Below are 21,396 nucleotides of genomic sequence, written 5' to 3' on the forward strand. Positions count from 1 at the left end.
GGGATGAGGGTCTAACACTCTGTGAGAGCCAAGGTACAGAGGGCATAAGGATATGGATTTGTGGTACACTGCTCTGTGATGGTGATGATTTAGACTAAGCTAGACATATGCCAGCATGGGTTCAGCCTGTAATACATATAACCCTGCTGCAGAGTCAAAAAATAAAAAAAAATAAAAACAAAGAGATGTTAGCAAGAATGGTAGCAAGCCATTTGTGATGCTGTTATTCTGTCCCCTTTAACCTGCGGGAGAACCCAAGGACACAGGTTCATGGACAAGGGTTGACGGTCCACTGCTGTTAGAGCTGTAGTGCAAAGGGCCTAAGGATGCAGGCTGCAGGAAAAGAGTTGATGGTTCACTGCTCAACCAGGGCTGGGGCACAGAGGGCTTACAGATACAGGTTGATGGTACAATACTCAGAGGTCTCTTCCACAGGAGGACTGAGGGCTTGAGTTAATGATCTCCTGCTCTGTAAGGTCTCTGGCACACAGGGACTATGTAATATACAGGCTGATAGTCAACCACTCTTTGAGGACCATGCCGCACAGGATATAGGAAGTAGGTTGATGGTCCACTGCTCAGCAAGGGATGTGGTGCACAGGGGCTATAGGCACAGGTTGATAGTCACCACTTTGTGAGGGTTGTGCCACACTGAGACTAAAGGCGCAAGTTAATGGCGCACAACTCTGAGAGGGTCATGTCATATAAAGTTTAAGGATATGGGTTGATGGTCCACCACTCTATGAGAGTGGAGGCATGAAGGCCTAAGGATGCTGATGAAGGACGAGGGTTGATAGTCCACTGCTCTCTCAGGGCCCTGGCACAGAAGGCCTAAGGATGAGGGATGATGGTTCTCTGCTCTGCTAGGTCATTGGTGCAGAGGGTACTCTGCTTTACAAGATCCGTGGTGCAGAAGGCCGAAGGACGTGGCTTGATGATTCACCTTTCTAAGGGCCAGGCCACAAAGGGTCTACGTACACATGTTGATGATCCACAACTCTGTGAGGGCTGTGGTGGAGAGGCCTTGAGATACAGGTTGATGGCACACCACTCTGTGAGGTCTATGGAAAACACAGATGCCCTAAACACTGGTAGTTGGTCCACAAAGGACCATGAAACAATGGGCCTCAGGACAAAGGTTAATGATCCATGACTTTGCGAGGTCCATAGTATAGAACCTACAAACATATTTTAAAGCCCCACCATTCAATGAGGGCCATGACAAAGAATGTCTATAAACAGAAGTTAATGAGCTACCCTGAAAACGTTGACTAGTCTATGAGCACCATGGTACAGAAAACATCCATCAGAACGCTTGTTAATGGGTAACCACTCTGCGTAAGGTAGCTTGTGAGATGGCACACACACACACACTTTGTGGTATAGATATTTACAACCAGCCACCCAGGTCATACACAAATAAGTGAAAAACAAAACTTTTCCAATCTGTCATACACTTTTTCACTTGCAAGTATGCAAAAACTTCAATAATACACAAATATAATGCACAAAAATTCATAATATGCACACACACATAAGGTTTACACAAATATTCATAATACACTACACACATTCATACTAGAGGTATATGCACGGGCAATGGTGAGTTTCTGTTCATTCAATTTTTGTTAACGTTGCAATTAAGACATCAATTTTCAAGTGAAATTACAATATGTTTAATTTCATAGAATAATCTTAAAAGTTTAGATTTCAGGCGATTCCCAGAACAACTTTGTTGACCGACTCTTATAGAAGAAAGCTTTTAAAAACTAAAGCAAATATAACAAAACCAATTAAGAGGTTTCTTTATTGTTTGAAAGGATGGCGCAAATTCAGCGGCCCACGAGACTATCGGCGATGTTGTCCAACTCGGAGCTGTAAACCACATGAGACAAAATGTGGATAAGGATTCGAGAAGTGAGTATCGGATCCTTTTCTTGTTCAATCGCTTCATCCAATACAGTAAGAGAGTTTAAGCGACCTTCTCAATTAATGACAGTGATGATATTTACTAGTGTCTGTGATATTAAAGGATGATTAGTTTTGTGCACTACTGTTTAAAGTTTGATTAGGGAATATGAAATTATGGGAAGTAACCAAGGTTCGAGGATGTACTAATTATTTTTTCCCCGAAGTTACAGGCATCCGCTTTCCAAGAATGAGTTAATCTATACAGTCTCATACCTTCACATACTTAGCTCCTTTCTCGAAATGTGGATGCTGCACATAAAAATAGAACAAAGAATAGCCTAACAAAATACTTAGATTCTTTCAATCATCTTACGATTAATTTTTGGTCTCTTACGAAAATGTAGACAAAGTGACTGCACTTAAAAGAACAGATTCCCTTGTCTGGTGCAGAGGGTGAAAAAAAAGGTGAAAAAAAAAGAGGTGAAAAAGACCGAGGAGTGATTAAGATTACTACAAGAGCGTTCATGCTCATTGGTTGCCACCAAAGCATTCAATAGCATCTGAGTTTTCTATATTAGTGGTGAAGATATCCATTATAATATCAACAGTTAATCTAGGAATGTTCTAATTTACAGAACATGAGTACTACTGGATACGAAATACCAACAAAATTGTACGACAAATAAAATAGAGCACAGATGTAGGGATATGGTAACTGGGTGTGGGTTTCTCGAAATAAGTTGGCTGAATAATTGCAACACTGAGGCGTTACAACTGAAAAGCTGGTCGATGCTCTTGAGCATGCGCATGAGCGACTGAATACTATGAAGAGCTCATAAGACATTAATTAAAATGTGGGAAGTCTGGGAGAAAGCAAATGTCTTTAAAAACAGAAATAATTATAGAGAAACTTTAATTAAAGTACATACAATGCAATGCTACTACAAAGCCCAGGCATAGGTTAACAGAAGGAACACTAAAAAATTCTTTAAGGAATTTGTGGTAACGCTATATAAACACACACACACACACACACACACACACACACACACACACACACACACACACACCCAAGCATAGTCTTTACAATAAGTGATAAATCTGAACAGCGAATATCTTTTCATTAGAGCCGATAGCATGATGCATATGGTAATAGTCACTAAAAGGAGTCCGAAATGTAAGTCCATAGTGTTAGGTATTGAAAAATAAATTTGGAAGGATAAGTATGAATAATAAGGAAAAGATACCTGAGGATAAAAAAGTTCAGACAGTTTTGATAGATCTTCCCGTCCGCAACAGAAGGTAATAACTACAACAACTTTACTAAGGAGATCAATGGGATCTTATAAATATCACAATGGATTTGATCACCAAAACATCTGTTGAATTGTCCCAGGAGGAGATTAATCTTTTATATGAACAAAGTCTGCTATGGAAAAAGTACACGGCTTCTTCCAATAGATCACAAGAACTGAAACCTATTTTATCTTTACTTCTCCAGTCAGTGAGACGAGAATCCTCCTAAAGATGGCACTGAGGAAACTGCCACTCATTGCATTCGCTCGGGTTGTGGACGAGTGGCGATGGGACGTCTTCGCTGGAAAGGTGGGTTTGCGCAGCAGATTGTTACAAGTCTTATAAGAATAGATTGTACTTTCGTCATAACGAAAAATAAAACAGTTAAGATTTCGAATTATTCAACGGCCATGAACAATCCGCTCAAAATGAAATGACTGTTTTAGTATATTTTGAATCGACGAACGTTACATTTCATGAGTATTACTAAATGCTTGTGATGCATATTCTTAGGAATTTTTATTAGCCACTTCTGATTGCAGGGTTTCATTTCTACTGTCGGTAGTAAACTTTATTCACGATGAAATTGTTAGAAGTTGCAAGAGTATATTCAGGAGTGCTTGAGTATTATTTGATTCCTCCACCGTTGACACACACACACACACAACTCATACATATTCCTCACACCCACATATATTAAAGCTATATCTAATAAGGACATTATTTACCTCCAATTAAGCAGTAGAAATAAAGGTAAGGATAATTTATGCTCTTACCTGTAACAAACCATCAAAACTTTGTTAGCAACTACACAGCAAACATGAAATATTAACCCTAGTTTCTTCCTTTGTGATATTTTTGTAACAACGTAAACATGATAATTAGTACCAAATTGTCCGCTTAAATACTGCATTGCATCACAGACTATGTACACCGGACGACACCGGCCACGGATGGAAATAACTTTTTCCTGAGGGTACACTCCACCACACTAATTATAAGGGTATCAGTTTTATCTAATACTAAAATTTGTTTTAAAAAAATGAGTAGAGTTGGTTAAGGAAGCTTATCGGAAGGAACATTATTTCAACTTCTTTTTTGCCAATCAATTTTTTTTTTTCGAGGGACGGGAGGGTATTTGAACACTTTACTTGTCACGGGTCATCTTCCTGCATAATGGGAAGTTATATTATTATTATTATTATTATTATTATTATTATTATTATTATTATTATTATTATTATTATTACAAAGTACCCAATACGATGATGATAATAGCAATATATTCTAAATTTTTGCAAAATACAAAGAATTGGAACTTTTGTTCCTGACTTTTGAGCAATTCAGTATACTGCATAAAATTTGCACAATTTACCAGCTTTTTACTTTCAAGATAATCGTATTAACTTCAACTGAGTTACAACAATTACCAAATTTTGTAATTATTTCTACTACTCTATCGGCTTATCACAGTCATTTTTTTTTAAATAACACATTTATACGCAAAAAGAGACGTAAAGAAAGAACGAAGTTGAGGAGACAGAAATATACACATAAAAACAATAATCATGAACAAGGTTGGTACAGATAGTGCTAAACCAAAATTATGATTTTTTTTTTTTTTTTTTTTTTTTTGCATAAAGTCAACTAAGGCAACAACAGGAACGAAGTAGGAATATTACCGCTTCAGAGGAGGCGATAAGATTACTAGTGAACAGCATTTCCAATGAACATTTTAAAAGCAAAAGCTCAACCCCAGGTGATTGTTTTCAAATGACTGTCCTCAATCCTGAACAGGTAGACGAATCCAACTACAACAAGGCTTGGTGGGACTTGAAGCTGAAGTACCAGGGCGTGAAGCCTCCCTCTACACGAGATGAGACATATTTTGACCCAGGAGCGAAATTCCATATTCCCGACAACACTCCTTACATAAGGTAGACTGTTCAGTAACATTAATGATTTATTTTAATGCCGATGTCAAGACAAGTGCAACAGGCAAAATTCTACTCTAGGCATGAGCGCGCGCGCACGCACATACACACACACACACACACACACACACAAAGGAAATGCAAAGAATTTATAAGTTTACGAAAAGATTAAAATTTATAAAATAGACCAACCGTATCAGCGTTTTATTTGGTAATACCATATGCTATTGACTAAGCTTTACATGCTCGTTCACAGAATATTAAACGTTTAAATAACTTCCTAAAAAAAAATAATAAAAAACTGACAAACTTTCTACTGGGAAAAACTGATTGATAAACTGTAACACGCTTTCTTGGAAATATTCTTTTCCTTAATGAAAATTTTGGGAAAAATGAACACAAAGGAATGAAAATTTCTTAGCATCTAATAACCAACGGACTTCCTTTCTTGCAGGTACTTCATAGCGGTTGTAGCTCAATTCCAGGTTCACAAAAACCTATGTAAAATATCTGGAAACAAGTCTCCTTTACACAAATGCACAATCGCCCGATCAAAGGAAGCTGGGAGACTCTTATGGTGAGTCTTTATAAATCTATAAATTTCAGGCAAGAAAAATTCTAATAACAAGACAGTGACAGATTTCGAAAGGTCTCATTCAGCTATTGCTGAACAAAATCTTAAACACGCGCGTTATAGGGCAACATCGCGGTTCATTTTCAATACTATTTCAAGTTCTTTACTACATTAAATACTAATTTAATGAAATATCGAAAGTCCAAAGGGTTAGTTGTACCATTACTAGTGTGGTTGAAAATTATACTCTGATTACTAATTTCACGTAAACAATTACAGGTACTATCCAAGACATTTTAATATCAGATTCTCTGTATTCGAAGTTCATGAGTTTTTTTCCCGGAAGGTGTTAACTTTAATCAAGGAAAACACACAGCATTATTTTCAACGTTGTGAAAATATTCAGTGAATCGAAAAGGTTGTACCAAAAACTTTATGCCTCTAAATTAACTTCTTCTAATCCTAAGCACTTCAGTCCAAAATTAACTCAATTTCAGGAGATAATCCTAAACATTTCAATCCAAAATGAACTACATTCCAGCAGATGAAGTATATCAGACATGCTAATTTAACTTCGCTAAACCATTAATATTTAAAGATGTTTCACAGAAAATATAATATTAACAGACCAATGTATTCTTGTCGTCCGCAGGTCTGTCATGTCTAGAGGCTCTTCGATGAAGTGGCCCGAATTCCTGGAAGCCCTGTCAGGGACCAGACGACTTAACGCCCAGCCCCTGCTGGAATATTTTGCACCTCTGCAACGCTGGATGTCTCAGGAAGCGGAAAAACTCAATATGAGCAAGGGATGGTGAGAGAGAGAGAGAGAGAGAGAGAGAGAGAGAGAGAGAGAATTCGGGTTTACTGGCTGCTTGGAGGAATAATAGACTATTATTCCTCCAAGACTGGCTAGATGAAAGTGTTGATGTGGAACGGACATGCATACGAGAGAGAGAGAGGAGAGAGAGAGAAGAGAGAGAGAGAGAGAGAGAGAGAGAGAGGAGTTTACTGACTAGATGAGAGGACAATGCTAGTATATGCTTTGTGAAAGCGAAAACGTGAAACGGACTGACATACGAGAGAGAGAGAGAGAGAGAGAGAGAGAGAGAGAGAGAGAGAGAGATGAGAGAGAGAGAGAGAGAGAGAGAGAGGGGGGGGGGGGGGGGGGGGGGGGGCCTCTGAAAAGCGGTTCAGTGTCAGACATCATTCCCATAGACTTTATTATAAAGACCGTATTCTTTGAAATCGGCAACACATGGAGTACGTCTGAAATACTAAGGTATATTCACTCTGGCTAGGTATCTCGATTCAGTTCAGAGCCTTCTCTCTCTCTCTCTCTCTCTCCTCTCTCTCTCGCTCATCTCATCTCTCTCTCTCTCTCTCTCTCTCTCTCTCTCTCTCTCTCTGGAATGTTACAACAAACTTATGAACATCTGCATCCATTACTTATTACTACGATAAGGAAGATTTCAAGTGAATTGATTTTCATGAATATCTACGCCTATCTGTATAAACTGAGTTAATGACAACACGAGTGTTTGTCGCTGGATATGTCTGATTGTCGAAACGAATCTCGGAAATCATTATGAATAAAATGCTATCAAAATCATGCAAGAAACTGAATCTCGTATGAAAACTTAGTAATATCGTTCATCTGTTGATAAGCCCCTTTCCTTTGTTTATTTTATTTTATCTTATTAATTTATTTACCTTGACTAGAAAAAGGCATTAGACTGCTCGTTTCAGTAGCCTGTTTTATTTCTTTTTTTAGCCCGTTTTTTTCTCTTTTTTAAGATGAAACAAGGTTGGCTATTAATAAAAATATGATAAATTACCACAAATTTAGTTTTCTGTGAATGACAATCAATCTGGGCAAATGAACTTCTTTATGTACTATGGCTTGCTTTGAAGTAATATTATAAATATCTATATATATCTATATATATATATATATATATATATATATATATATATATAAATTATACATATATATATATATATATATTATATCTATATATATATATATGATAGAGAGAGAGAGTAGAGAGAGAGAGAGAGAGAGAGAGAGAGAGAGAGAGAGAGATACTGATCTGATATAAAAGTGCGACCACAGGTGATCGACATTTATTTCGGAATGTGCATCGAAATCATCACTTTCTAAAGAAACTCGATTAAAACCACAAGCGTTTTTCATATATAATACAGAATTTATGATGATATTATTACACGGGTTTCAGTATAAATATTAATAGAGACACTAACTTAAAAATGATAAGTTACTGAAAAAGTTTTTACTGAAAAAGTTTTTGCCCTGATAAGAGGGCTCGTCATGTTACTGTAACAATATTCTTGGAGTTTTTCAAAATCCCGAATGCACATATTCCTTTGTAACAGGAAAATAACTTTGTGCCCGGGAGGAGGAGGAGGAGGACGTAACAATGCATCTGTTGTGGTCACAATAAAGAACTCGATCCTCCTGTCGTGATTTGTGTCTCCCGTTAAGCTCTCGCCCTACGCCCTGGGAAGGAAAAAAAAAAAAAAAAAAAAAAAAAGAATGCTCACTGCTACAGGAAGGACTGCCGTTTATTCCGAAAGGATATTTGTATGGGAGTCCTGCGCGAAGAGGGTTTAGTGAGACTCATCCCGGACACGTCTCTCTCTCTCTCTCTCTCTTCTTTTTTCCCCTGCAGCACCAGTTGACAGTTTGCTCGGGCATCCCCACCCTGTTATTAGAAGACGTGTAAGCCCATATATGTCACACAGCGCGTAATAAGTCCTCTCAATACACTTCCCGAAGCACCCCTGCGGAGGCTAACAAGCTTAAACCCGAGAATCTTCTTGTGTAGTCCTCCTCCTCCTCCCCCCCTCCTCCTCTCCCCCTCGCCCATCCCATCAACCCCGTGACATCCCGACGCCCCTGAGCCACAGGACCTTTCCCCCTCGCCGAATCGCCTAAGGCGGTGGGCCATTCACAACCCGTTTTCGGTTCCATGCCCCGACGAAAAAAGGGGATAACATCACAGCTGCTGAGGTACAAGTTGCCAGTTTGTACATATATATTAATTCAATAATGAAACATTACCTTCAATTGCGATGCTTTACACATCTAAATCTAACAAATGAACCCACACCGGAATGGCAGAATCCCGGAAGCGAGTCCTTCTCGAGACCCAAAAACTGGAGGCGACAAAACAGCCGCTGGCAACCGGGCTTCGAGTGGTAAGCTTACCCGGTCGTCCAAACTTTACACCAAAGCCATTCACACAAACACTGCGGAATTATGGGATGTTTGCCGATAAAAGGCTTATTGAAACCGCATCAGAACGACACGAACCCTAATATCGACAGCCGATGAAGGCCCCAGCCAATGCTATATAACATCTCCTTCACTCATCGTAAGTAGTGCACTTTATACGTCACAGTTGAAGTGCGTTCGCTCGGTATCAAAGACTAATAAAACTTGCAATTCAGAAGAACGCTGTAGAGACGGGGATGTTGGCTGGTTCAACTCGAGACTGAAATTCCGAAGTGGCGTTTCGGACGCCACGCGAGATGTCCCCCAGCGATAATCTTCATTTTAGCAGCTTTGTACAGTTAGTGGCGGACAGGATGTTATTACTTGTTCAATACCCTCACGCCGTTGTGCATACACACATACACACGCACACGTACCTACCCGCACACTGACAAAAGGTGTGTGCACGCAATGTTTAACGTTCATAGTTACGCAGGAAGAAAACGTTGGCTTTTATCTGTTTATTGGTATTATTATAATCATTTTACTGAATTCCTGATGTTAATGTTTTTCTCTTTTTCACTTTGCGGATATAAATTTTCTGTGAAATACTGTTCAGCCTATTTCGATAATTCCTTATAACTGTTTGCACAGGTTGAATAATAGTAGCAATGCATATAATCCTGAATATTAAGGAACCATATAACAAGAATCTATGGCTAACTATGTTGCCGAATATGCAATTTACTGTTCTTTACAAAGCAAACAAAACTTAAGTAGTAACAATAAGTTCCATATGACAAAAATATCTCTTTCAGGCAATATATGTAACAAAATATACCTACAGTAACGTGATCAAGATATTCCTTATTTATGGGACTTTATTGCTAGTTATATTGTCTGTCTTTTACAATGGTTGAGAAGAATAAGTGTTCCTTCGAATAAAACCATATCCCTATTTATTATACCATGGAAGGTTACTTTTAGAATTTTAATTAAGAAGGTAAGACAGATAACAGAGGGACTGAATGGGAAGAATAGCGTTGGTCTAAACTTGGAAGGTGTTTAGATCATGTTTGGTTATGACACAGGTATGAAATTAAAAAATAAAGGAGAAAAGCTGCATGTGGTATACACGGCTGCATCTAATAGCCAGCCAAAGTGGCGGGAACTGAGGATGTAAGGTAAAGATGATATGTTTTTGGGAGGGATAATAATGTTATGATGTTTTAGAGTCTATATACGAGAGAGCGACTGGTTTGGTTCAAATATGGGCTATGAATGGACTGCAGGGTGGCTGATGTTTGCAGATGATACAGCTACGATGGGAGATAATAGATAAAAACTGCAAACGTTATTGAAACCTTTAGAAACGGTTTAAAAGAGGAGGAGTTTTAGAATAAATATGAACAAGAGTTTGGTTATAAGGTTAAACGGGAAGCACGAAGCTGGTAAGTGGAAAAAATGGAAGCATTATGGATATAAATGTACTAGCGAAAACATATTTAAAATGACCTGAGGGAGAGAGGTGGGATTAATCACACAATACGTGGAGCAATGAAGCCACAACATCGTGTGTTTGTTTGTATGGTGTTTTTACGTTGCATGGAACCAGTGGTTATTCAGCAACGGGACCAACGGCTTTACGTGACTTCCGAACTAAGTCGAGAGTGAACTTCTATCACCAGAAATACACATCTCTCACCCATCAGTGGAATGCCCGAGAATCGAACTCGCGGCAACCGAGGTAGCACGACAACACCATACCGATCACGCCACTGAGGCGCTTACAACATCTTGTACAAAATATTGTAATGAGACTTGAAAGTGTCGAAAGGTTGAGCCAATTCTCCTCAACGGAAGTGAAGTGTATAGATGTTGAATACTTAATGAATGGAAAATGATGAAAACTACAGAGGGGAACTGTTTATGCAGTATATGGATATAAGAATAATGAAATGCAGTATATGGATATATAAATAAGGAAAGGGGCGAGAAAAGTGGAAATATGATTTGAAATTGAAAAAGGATCAGCATTTGGGAAAGAATGTGTTTGTGTTTGAACACAATCGTGTGTTGTGTGTGTGTGAATGACGCAATGTGTAAGGGGTATGACATTGTAATTGGTGGCTTATGTTGTGGAAAATTCCTGTAAAAGGATTCATCCATGATTCATCAATTTAAGTATGAATATGGTAAGGATAATTGTTTTTTACCGCGGAAGATACCACATGTAAAAGGAAACAGCTTAGCGATGGAATTTTATATATATAATGAAATCTACTGGCCGCATTCGCCAGCTCTCTGTGAATACAACGGCCAGCTGTAATGGACTCTTAATTTCTTAATTACCTAATACTGTTTTTACGTTGTTCCTTGAAAGCACTGAATCCGATTTTAGATTTGGAATGAAGAATCTCTCCTCGTGTTAGGATTCGAACTTGGATGGCTAGAAACAGCTGTCCAGTGCCATATAACCTATGCTAGAAGAGAGGAAAATAATTTATTTCAGCCAATACGTATATATTATATTCAACAAATTCTGATATGTTTTATTTGAATCGAAATACATCCATCTTCCCCACAGAACAATGAAGCATTTATAAAGTATAGCATGATTAACAAGAGATAGATATACCTTACCTAGTTAATACACATTATAATTACAAAAAGAAGTTTTTTGGCAGGTAAGTTAAAATGATACTGACATAAGCCTATTTGTACCCACTGTGATAAAACCTTCATTCAAATTGGTAAGATTACTTTTACAGTCACGTTTTGAGCAATATAACAAAGTCAGTATTCTCTTATTGTGTCATAAGGAGCTTCAGCAATTCTTCGCATTCTCGTAAATATAACTACAAAACAAGAATCTCTCTCGATCCTATAATTTCTCAAATTATCATTATTGAAGTTCAATACGAATCAATTGCAGAACACTACGTATTATTGAAATGATATGATTTCAGACAACCCACACCAATTTCCAAATCCAGATGGGCAGAGAAATCAGAGTGGTATCCAGAAACCGAGGTATATTTCGGAAATACGAATCTTGAAAATCTATACTGACTCACCAACCACACCTGGCATGTATACTACTCTTATGGAGATGTGCCAAACTTGTCTTACTTCAACTTGTTTTACAAAATATTCATGAAATTGACAGCCACCAAAAGGGGTCTATGAGTCAACCATTTCTAAAATTAGGTGACCTTCCAGCAAGAGCCAATTAAACACTAATGAAAAATAATTATGCATATACAATTGATATGAGTAACAGGGGTTATAAAAGTAACTACTAAATGTACATGCGACGGAGGCAAGCAGTTACGAATTATTGCCTGAAAATGCTTTTCCTGAACAAACAGTTGATTCTTAACTATCAAAAACTTTGCAATGAAATTTTGCACTCAGGAAGGCTCCAAAATTAAACAGTTTTTAAGATACTTATACCTATTGGGATAAAAAACAGTCACAGATCTTACAGAAAATGAATATAGCTAATTGCATGTAAACCTATAAAAATATACAATAAAATACATGATTATGCAACATATAAATAAAAATAGGCAATGAAATACAGCACGAAGTAACATGTAGGAACTGGACGCTTCTTGAAAAGTAGTAGTATTTCTATTGTAAGGTTGCCAATGTATGTAACGGACATTCGATTATGTTTATTGTGACCGCTATCTCTTTCTCTTTACGATAACCCATATTAAAAATCAACGTTTCAGTCTAGATTTTTCTTTCTTTGATATCCTGAAAAAGTACTTTTATTTTTATTTTTATTCTTACTAAAAAGGCCAGGTATCTTTTTCACAAATATAAATAATTGTAGTTTATTAACTTTACGAGCAAATAATCTATGACATCATGACTTAATAAGCTGAAAAGACAAAAAACTGAGAGAGAGAGAGAGAGAGAGAGAGAGAGAGAGAGAGAGAGAGAGAGAGAGAGAAATTCGTCATTGGTTAAAAGAACAAAATGTAAGGATAGAGTTAAGATAACATTACAGACAAATATAAAGACAGGAAATAGCACGAAAAGAAAAGGAAGCAGCTATAAAAGAAAAAAGTGAAGAACAAAAGGAAGCGCAAATAGGAAGAGAGACGGATGACGGGGGGAGGGGGGGAGGAAAGGAGGAGCAGGAGGAGGAAGAGAGGCTGAGGTCAAGAGGTAGTGATGGCGGTGGTGGATGCTTCAGCATCAGTTTGTAAACACATCTTTCATCATCTCGTGAGTGTACAACACACGGGGCTCTCTCTCTCTCTCTCTCTCTCTCTCTCTCTCTCTCTCTCTGCCCTGCAACACTGCAAAACCCGTGGCAACAACGACCTCCTTTATCCGGCAGCCGATTTCCACGTCATCGTGATGATGTCTCAATTAACGTGCTGCCTGCCTGCCTGTGTGTGTGTGTGAGTGTGTGAGAGGCCCTCCCCGACCTTTCGCGATGTTTAAGTGTTGTTTTAATCATCATGAGGACGGCAGTAATATGAATTTATCATAATTATTAATGTTAATATTATTAACGTTACTGCTATAAGTTTTGTTCACTGTAGATGAACTCTTTTGGCGTTGTAGTCATCATAAGGACGGCAGTAATATCAATGTATCCGAATCGCTATTATTGTTATTAATATTAATATCATCACTGAACTAAGGAAAGAATGCAATGAGTGTTGTTGCTGTTGTTATTGTTGTTGTTGTTGTTGTTGAATTCTTCTAACACATTTAAATCTACCAACAGGTTTTATTAAATAAGGGAAAACAAAAACATCACTAACAAAAACCGACAGAAGAGATAAAAATACATCTGTAACGGGATTAATTAAAAATGAAACACACACACACACATAAGCTTGGTGGTAGCGGCCCGTAATTGTGTCAAGGTGTTGAAGGGAATAGGAGGCTTGATGAGGACCTCTGGACTTATCCAACCAACAAAGACGTAACAAGAAATATTTAATGAATACAAATAGCTAGAATATCTCTCGTCACGAAATGGACTAAAATACTCAACGTTATTAATAGTGAAAGCTTGTGTGAGAAATGGTATATTAGGAATAAAAAACCAGAATGAGGGCTCCTTTTTTTTAACTATTTAAACACTGAGACTGATTTGCTCATACAATCGTTTTTCAACTCCTAAAAGCATTGATATCACTAAGGAATATTCATAACGGAAATGAAAAATTTAATGGGACGGGATTTTTTTTCTTGCAATTTATGAGTATGCCTATAGGTATTCTAAAAGCGTTAAATATAATCTTAATGGTGATCTTTTATACCTTCAGTTAGTCTTTAGTACAAGCATGAGGTTTTGCGGAAATTGGCTACACAACGAAATAATAATTTACTTTGGAAAGTTCCCTAAGAAGTTTTAACAAAGGAATCAGTATTGACAGCAATTCAACTTATTTAATTTACGAAGATAATGAAAATGATGCAGAGCTCAAGGCTTATTCAGTTTATCAACATTGGTTTGAGGAATCGCTGTTATACAGTGCAGCAGCTAAACTAGTTATCAAATACTAACTCCTAAATAATCGTTGGCATGTACAGGAAATTACAAGGAGACAGTCCATTAGCACGAAGTACCCTATAAATTATTGTTCAGTAAAGTTACTGTATCCGATATCCACTACAGCTGAACTACTTTCTTTACTTTTCATCATAATATCAATCATTCTTCCCCAAAATATACACTGTCATATAGGAAACATGTACATAGATACAAAATAGGATACACAGATATACAATAGAACAAAATATCTAAAATAATTGCTTCAGGATCAAACATGCCCTATAGCGAATCTTGTAACTCTAATACATAGAAATAAAAAAAAATAAAAAAAGAATGTTCTGCGGGCCTAAAATATTTTCAAAGGTCCAAAACATTAAAAAATTCTCCAGTTCAAGTCAAGTGAGGCTCTTAGAAATGTAAACAGCTAATAATCAGCAGTTACTGGCATTAATCCCATTGATTTAAATTTCGTTCATCATTGTCGAAGATATATGCTGACAATATCTGTACAATTTACGATGAAAGTACAGACAACTTGGAGGATAAAAATTAAGAAAAAAAAAATTCTTACACCAACGCTTGACAGCGCTAAGAGACAAAGTTCAAAATCTAACGTGATACATCTACAAGACGGAATTGAGACATTCTATTACCGACCACAATTGATCACCATAAATAACAATGAAAGTATTTAATTTTCTTCGTCACCTGTCTGTGTTTCGATCATTATCCATTAGCCAAAATGTGATTTACTGTTCACTTTGTCACCATGATTCATTTCCGTGACGGAAATAAAGATATGCTCTTAAATTTAGATCAGCATTTTCCCCCAAAATGTTCATTCAGCTTTTTTACATGTCTTGCCGACTGATTGAATTTCATCCTCAGAATTGGTAACATCTAAACAGAGTGGATTGCGGAAAATAACAAACTTGAATTAATACCACCAAAGGGGTTTTCAACCTGCGCATTCATGCTCATTTTCTAGGTGTTTTTGATAACGAATCCAAAAAATTATAAAAGCATAAAATGATTTACTACCGATGAAAACTGACCACATATAGAGTATGATGTTTTCTATAACATTCGGGAATAAAAAAGCCAACTGAATATCTTCGACTTACTTAGTTTCATAGTGAGGAGAGTAAGAAATGACTAAGCCTGCTCACATTATCAATAGATAAACAGGGATTGTGGAGAATATACTATCAACAATAACCAGAATTTCAAGAAAAATTCCGGTACAAGACCAATGAACAAATTATCTTTCCATATGCGGGCATTTATGTTCAGTGCTATCCTACGAACTATCATTTGTCGTACTACTAGGGCGCACGAAAACTGGGTGAAATGAAACAAAATATAAGAGAACAGTAATATTGTCCAGAGGAGATATTCTCTTAATCTACTGACGTCCTCATATGTAATCATGAGCACGATACTATGCAGTCAGTTATAGTAGTACTGAAATGCAAACAATTATTGCTAATGATGATCTTACATACATAATTCAAAACAAAAGAAAAGTTGGAAACGTGAGCCCGATACTATGCAGTCATTTATAGCATTATAATTTAAACAGTTACTGCTAATGATGATCTTACATACATAACTCAAAACAAAAGAAAAATTGGAAAACAAAATAGTCCTAAACATATATAAATAAAAAAGTAACAATAGCTCTGGAACAGGGAAAAATTAAGATCGACAGGACAACTGCGTTGTTTCGGCACATCAACCGCGAAAGTGGCAGGAGTTATTTGCAAACAGAATTATTATCATCAATCAGAAGATGAACCCTATTCATATAGTAGAACAGGCCCACCTCGGCCATTGACTTGAAATTCAAGCTTCTAAAGAATATGGTGTTCATTAGAAAGAAGTAAGAGGAGGTAAAGGGAAATACACAAAGAAGAGCTTTCACTTATTGAAAAAGAAAAAAAATGAATTAATAAATGGATAAAAACTGATTAAAATGTAAGGAGAAGAGTATCAGGGTAGTAATGCACCGCATCTTCGCCTAAACTTTTCAAGTTCCAATTGCACTGCATCGTCAGGGAGACTGGTTCACAATCCTACGGTGTGCGGAATAAAGGACCTCTGGAACTGAGAAATTCAGTCCACAGCGAGGCACATTTATCGCACATTAGAGCTGCTGTTCAACAAATCTGGTTGAAGTGTCGACATTCATTCAATAAGAAGACTTTCCTCCGCCTTCCAGCAGCGCCTTTGACACAAATCAATAATTATATGGCTACAAGTATATTAAATAATAAATCTAAACAGAGAGCGTTCGGGAATCTGTTTGATTTCCCTGTTCAGTCTCTGCATACATGACTGTGGACCTGTTTCTCTAAACCAGTTAATAGTTGCACAGGTCAATGTTCTCGTAAGCACGTTTATTGAAGTAGATAATATTACCAAGAGCTTTTGGTAATTGGCCATTACTTAAGAGAATCGACGCCAATGTCCTTGAATAAAAAGAATGCAGTCTAGAAAAAAAAAATTGAATAAAATATCCAATACTACGCAGTGCAATGATAAACCGATACCGAAGGAAAGTAAAACCTCCTCGAACAAGCCTTTGAATGCACTGAACACTGACCACGTAAGATGACGGCAATGAGACGGCATAAAACAGCTAGTCACTTGCGAGCGACAAGGGCATACAGGGATCGCCTATTCACTGGAGTGAGAGGACGAGCAAGTTAATGCAACATGAGACTGGAAAGCTGTGATTGCGATAGATGTGGTGAAAGCTTTCAGTTTCATTTCAAAATCCCGTATCTTTTGTTGTAAACGAAAAATGAGTGTCATGAAGGCCCAAACAAATATAAGTTTGGTTGCTGTAAAGGAAACAAGAGATGCGTGACGGCAGGTATTTAGGGAAAACTGAAAAGAAATAATAATAATAATAATAATAATAATAATAATAATAATAATAATAATAATAATAATAATAATAAAAAGTTATGCGAGTTTACAGAAAACCACTAAAGGAATTCTGTGCTTCTGCCACTTGTCTAATTGTAAATGGATTTATTTTTTAAAAATTTGATTAAATTTTTAAAAAACCAAATGTGGTCACGAATGTAGTAGCCTTCACTTCAGCAGCTGAGTTACCCTTCACTAAAAATTAAAGTAAAAAGAAAAACACCATCTATATATCTTTTGTGGACATTGTTCTCCGCGAAAGTGTCATGAAAAATAAAATCCGCTCTATTCTTATTGCAGATCAAGAATTTCTGAATGAATCTTCTAACAAATGCAGATGGAAAGGAAAATCATTTTACTTCTACCGTGATATCCCAGACTTCATTAAACCACGAAGACCAGTTTTTCAACTTAGCCCACATTCGGAGCCAATCTATTTACCATGTTTCCATCACATTTTTCCAGGTAACTGATAAAACATCCATTTCCTGAAATGCTTTTTATATAATTACACACATGTATGGCCGCTCAGCACGACAAATGTAAATGAGGAAAACCACGTGGTGCTCTTCTCAATACCCTTTAGAAAACAAAGAAATCTATTCTCTTTCTGCCGCTGGAATTCTTCGAATAAAATACGAGCAGAGGACCTCTCTACAAAGAATGCCATATAACGCTCCAGTTCAAGAATGTTCTCAGCAATGTTATGGTCCTGATTATTTAAAGTCTAAAGTAAAAGAGTATCTGGCATTTTTACCTCTAAAATAACCCTGCAAGTCGCCCCAACAACTGTCTGGCAGTTGAATAAAACGTTGCAGCAATCATGAGTTTCCTTTTTATTTACTGCAATTTATAAATCCTTCCGGAAAAATGTAGCGCCGAGTTGCACTCCTTTAAAGGTTGCTTGCAAGTGCAAGGGCCCGTATTGGTATGTCACCAGACGTAACGTGAAGTAATGAGTAAATGAAAGTTGTTAACTTCGCGTTCTAGAAGACGAACACTCTCGCAAAGAAGACCATACCATTTGCAAACCGACTTTTTAGGTTCATATGTCTTAGCTGAACAATAGGACTACTGTTATCCAAAAGCATTTTACTGATAAGAAAACGACGTTTTTAGTAACTATAATCGCATAAGTATGCCTAGAAATAAAATAATAAGCTTATTGTATTATTTGCATTATATATATACACATATGTGTGTGCATGTACATGTATATGTATATATATATATATATATATATATATATATATATATATATATATATATATATATATATATATATATATATATATATATATATATATATATATATAATGCCAATAATACACCAAGATTATTTTACTTCTAGGCATACTTATGTGATTATAGATACTGAAAAAGCTACAGAACTTAATTATACTTAGACAAATACTTGAAAAACACGAAAATGATGAAGTTACAGTTTCCTTTCCTAAATATGGAGCTAAAATAGTGGTTAAAAAACTGTAGTATCGGTTCAAGATAAAAAAAAAATTAAAAATAAACTACGTTAAAAAAACAAATAAGAAAAAATTTGCTCTAAAGCCCAAATACATGAACAATATAATTACGGTAAAACTTGATAAAACGTATGCCCGAAACGCAAAGCCTTTGATTTACAATGAATGACTAACCTTAGATGGAGAGAGAGAGAGAGAGAGAGAGAGAGAGAGAGAGAGAGAGAGAGAGAGAGAGTAAAATTCCCACCTCCAGAATTTCAGTCCGACCTCGTTACCGTAATTACATTTTACCCAACCGATGGCTTTACCATATGGTTCCCTAAATACGGCAGCAGCACTGGCCTTCGCCCGGGGGCCTGGCTATAAATGCCCGTCAATCAGTGCTTGACCACCTACTCCTACATCGCCACCGACACATAATAGATTTGAAAAAAGAAAAAAAAAAAAAAAAAAAAACAAAAAAAAAAAAAAAAAAAAAAAAACTCACGGATCGGAGGAGAACCACAATGGAAACTGTCTAAGGCAAAGGTTCGTTCTTAAAGGGATATTTTTTATATTACAGGCAAGTAATTTCAAAGTTACTATATAATGTGTGGTGAAGCAATTATTAGTATACTTTTTCTGCTCAAATTAAAGTAACTAGATTTTGTCGACACCAAGTTTGGGGTAATTTAATACAGATAAATTCTTGAAAATGAAAGTTTCTAATAGCAAATCCACGAGACACTGGCTTCGCAAGTTCGTGGTATCAGATTTGTTTCAACCTCCAGACAAAAAGTAACGATGAGTATCTCAACTAATTTTCTATCTCACTCATTCAACATTTTAATGACAGAAAACATCCAATATTCAAGAGATTTTTGTCGTTAGCACAACCGTTTTCAAATGTAAGCAGCCAGGGACATGTTACTCAATGTCAAAATATTTTCCTCCAAAACCCTCTAAACTTTTATGTGCTTTTCTTTACCTAATTACCTCACACTATACTCTGTTTTTTTCCATCGGTCCTTCCGCCTGTGGTGTTTGCGCATGGTAACACTGCGCCCCGGGCTTTAAATAATATCCTATTTCGAATATTAACGGTGTAATTAGCATATAGTAAATTATTAAAACACTTTTCAGTTGCAAATGTACACCAAGATGTCCTTTTATTTACTAAAACTTACTCATAGCGTAACCATGCGCGACCACCACAGGCTGATGGACAGATGGAAAAAAACAGAGTATAGGTTATGACTTGCTGTGCCTTTGTGTCCGGCTGTGCTACGGGAACCCTGTTCATTTTGGTCCAGAGAAGAATGGACAGGGCTTAGTGGACAATTCATTATACCAAAGCCACAACACAAACACCAAATTCTTTTATATATCTATGGATTTTTTACGAACCGATTGTCTTTTTCAACGAAGACTGAACCATCTTGATTTAAACAATACGTAACAATCTAAACATGTGTGAATGAAATATTCGACAGGTTTAGTCATAAAATCTTACTATAAATAATTGCAAAGTCAATGGTGTGACGACTGACAACTAACATTATAGTGAAAGGCAGTTTTAAAAGGTCTCTGCAAATCTTAATTTTACGAAGCCCTACTTGCTCGCGCTGCAATTATTCAAAAACATTTAATTATATCTAACAGATGTCTCAAACTATGAAGGTGGATGGTTGGTTTGGATTAAGCTGACCTTACACCTACGCGTTCCCCTGTCTGAAGATCTAAGCGGTGAGATACGGAGGAATAAAAAGACTGGTGTGACCTTCTGGTCTTGCCAAACCCAACCTAAACTTCCAAATACAATGATATGGAGTTTTGTGACAATTATTTTATGACCTAGTCGAGCATGAACGGTACATATCAAAGAAAAGTGTAAGCAGAATTTTCATATTGAATTTCTATTCACGCAAAATCTCGAACACAAAAGAAACTTGTGGGATGAAATAACAAGACATTAATGTTTGGTTTAAAAATGAAAAGTATTCGCACATAATCACCCAATTTCCCGCTGTAAAAATACTCTTATAATCGGGTATTATTAGCAAAGGTTAAACGCCGTTTTTAATAATAAACAATTACGCGGAAATTCCTAGACAATAATAGTATCATGACGCGGCTTGGTCAAACCTGCTGAACCAATAATAGACTTCGAAGAAGGCTGGATCATTTCTCTTTGTTAAAAAAATTTTTCAAGTAAAAAAAACTGATAAATATTAATTCACTGGCTGAGTGCCTTTTCTAATTCCAAGAATAAAAACAGGTCTGATACTCTGTTCCACACTTTAGTAAAAAGCAGTATATTGCGAGAGGGACTTTTGTGCTTCCCTTACAACAAAATAGTTTATTTATAGTCCTATCGATATTCGTCGTCTAATTACATGCCATGATACACAGCAAATAACATCGCTAATACTTGTATAGTCTTAATATTAGCTGGATGATACTCTCAATACTATCAAGATAATAGAATGATTAAGAGCTACACAAAGCAAGTTTATGTGATG

General features: G+C 36.6%; 1 protein-coding gene and 1 long non-coding RNA gene across 2 annotated transcripts in view; one reads left to right on the plus strand and one right to left on the minus strand.

Moving 5' to 3' along the window:
* LOC135217183 (angiotensin-converting enzyme-like) overlaps positions 1-6,556 on the plus strand; it is a 32,050-nt gene extending 25,494 nt beyond the window's left edge. The window contains exons 10-14 of the mRNA XM_064252902.1: positions 1,821-1,917; positions 3,413-3,516; positions 5,005-5,144; positions 5,596-5,718; positions 6,368-6,556. Coding sequence (XP_064108972.1) covers positions 1,821-1,917; positions 3,413-3,516; positions 5,005-5,144; positions 5,596-5,718; positions 6,368-6,530 — 627 coding nt within the window. The 3' untranslated portion in view covers positions 6,531-6,556. The remainder of the gene's footprint in view (positions 1-1,820; positions 1,918-3,412; positions 3,517-5,004; positions 5,145-5,595; positions 5,719-6,367) is intronic.
* Positions 1-21,396, minus strand: part of LOC135217529 (uncharacterized) — a 252,182-nt gene that overhangs the window by 101,294 nt on the left and 129,492 nt on the right. The gene's annotated exons all lie outside the window — the stretch shown is intronic.

This window comes from Macrobrachium nipponense, chromosome 7 (genome assembly GCF_015104395.2).
Source record: "Macrobrachium nipponense isolate FS-2020 chromosome 7, ASM1510439v2, whole genome shotgun sequence".
In the NCBI taxonomy this organism is placed as follows: Eukaryota; Metazoa; Arthropoda; class Malacostraca; order Decapoda; family Palaemonidae; genus Macrobrachium; species Macrobrachium nipponense.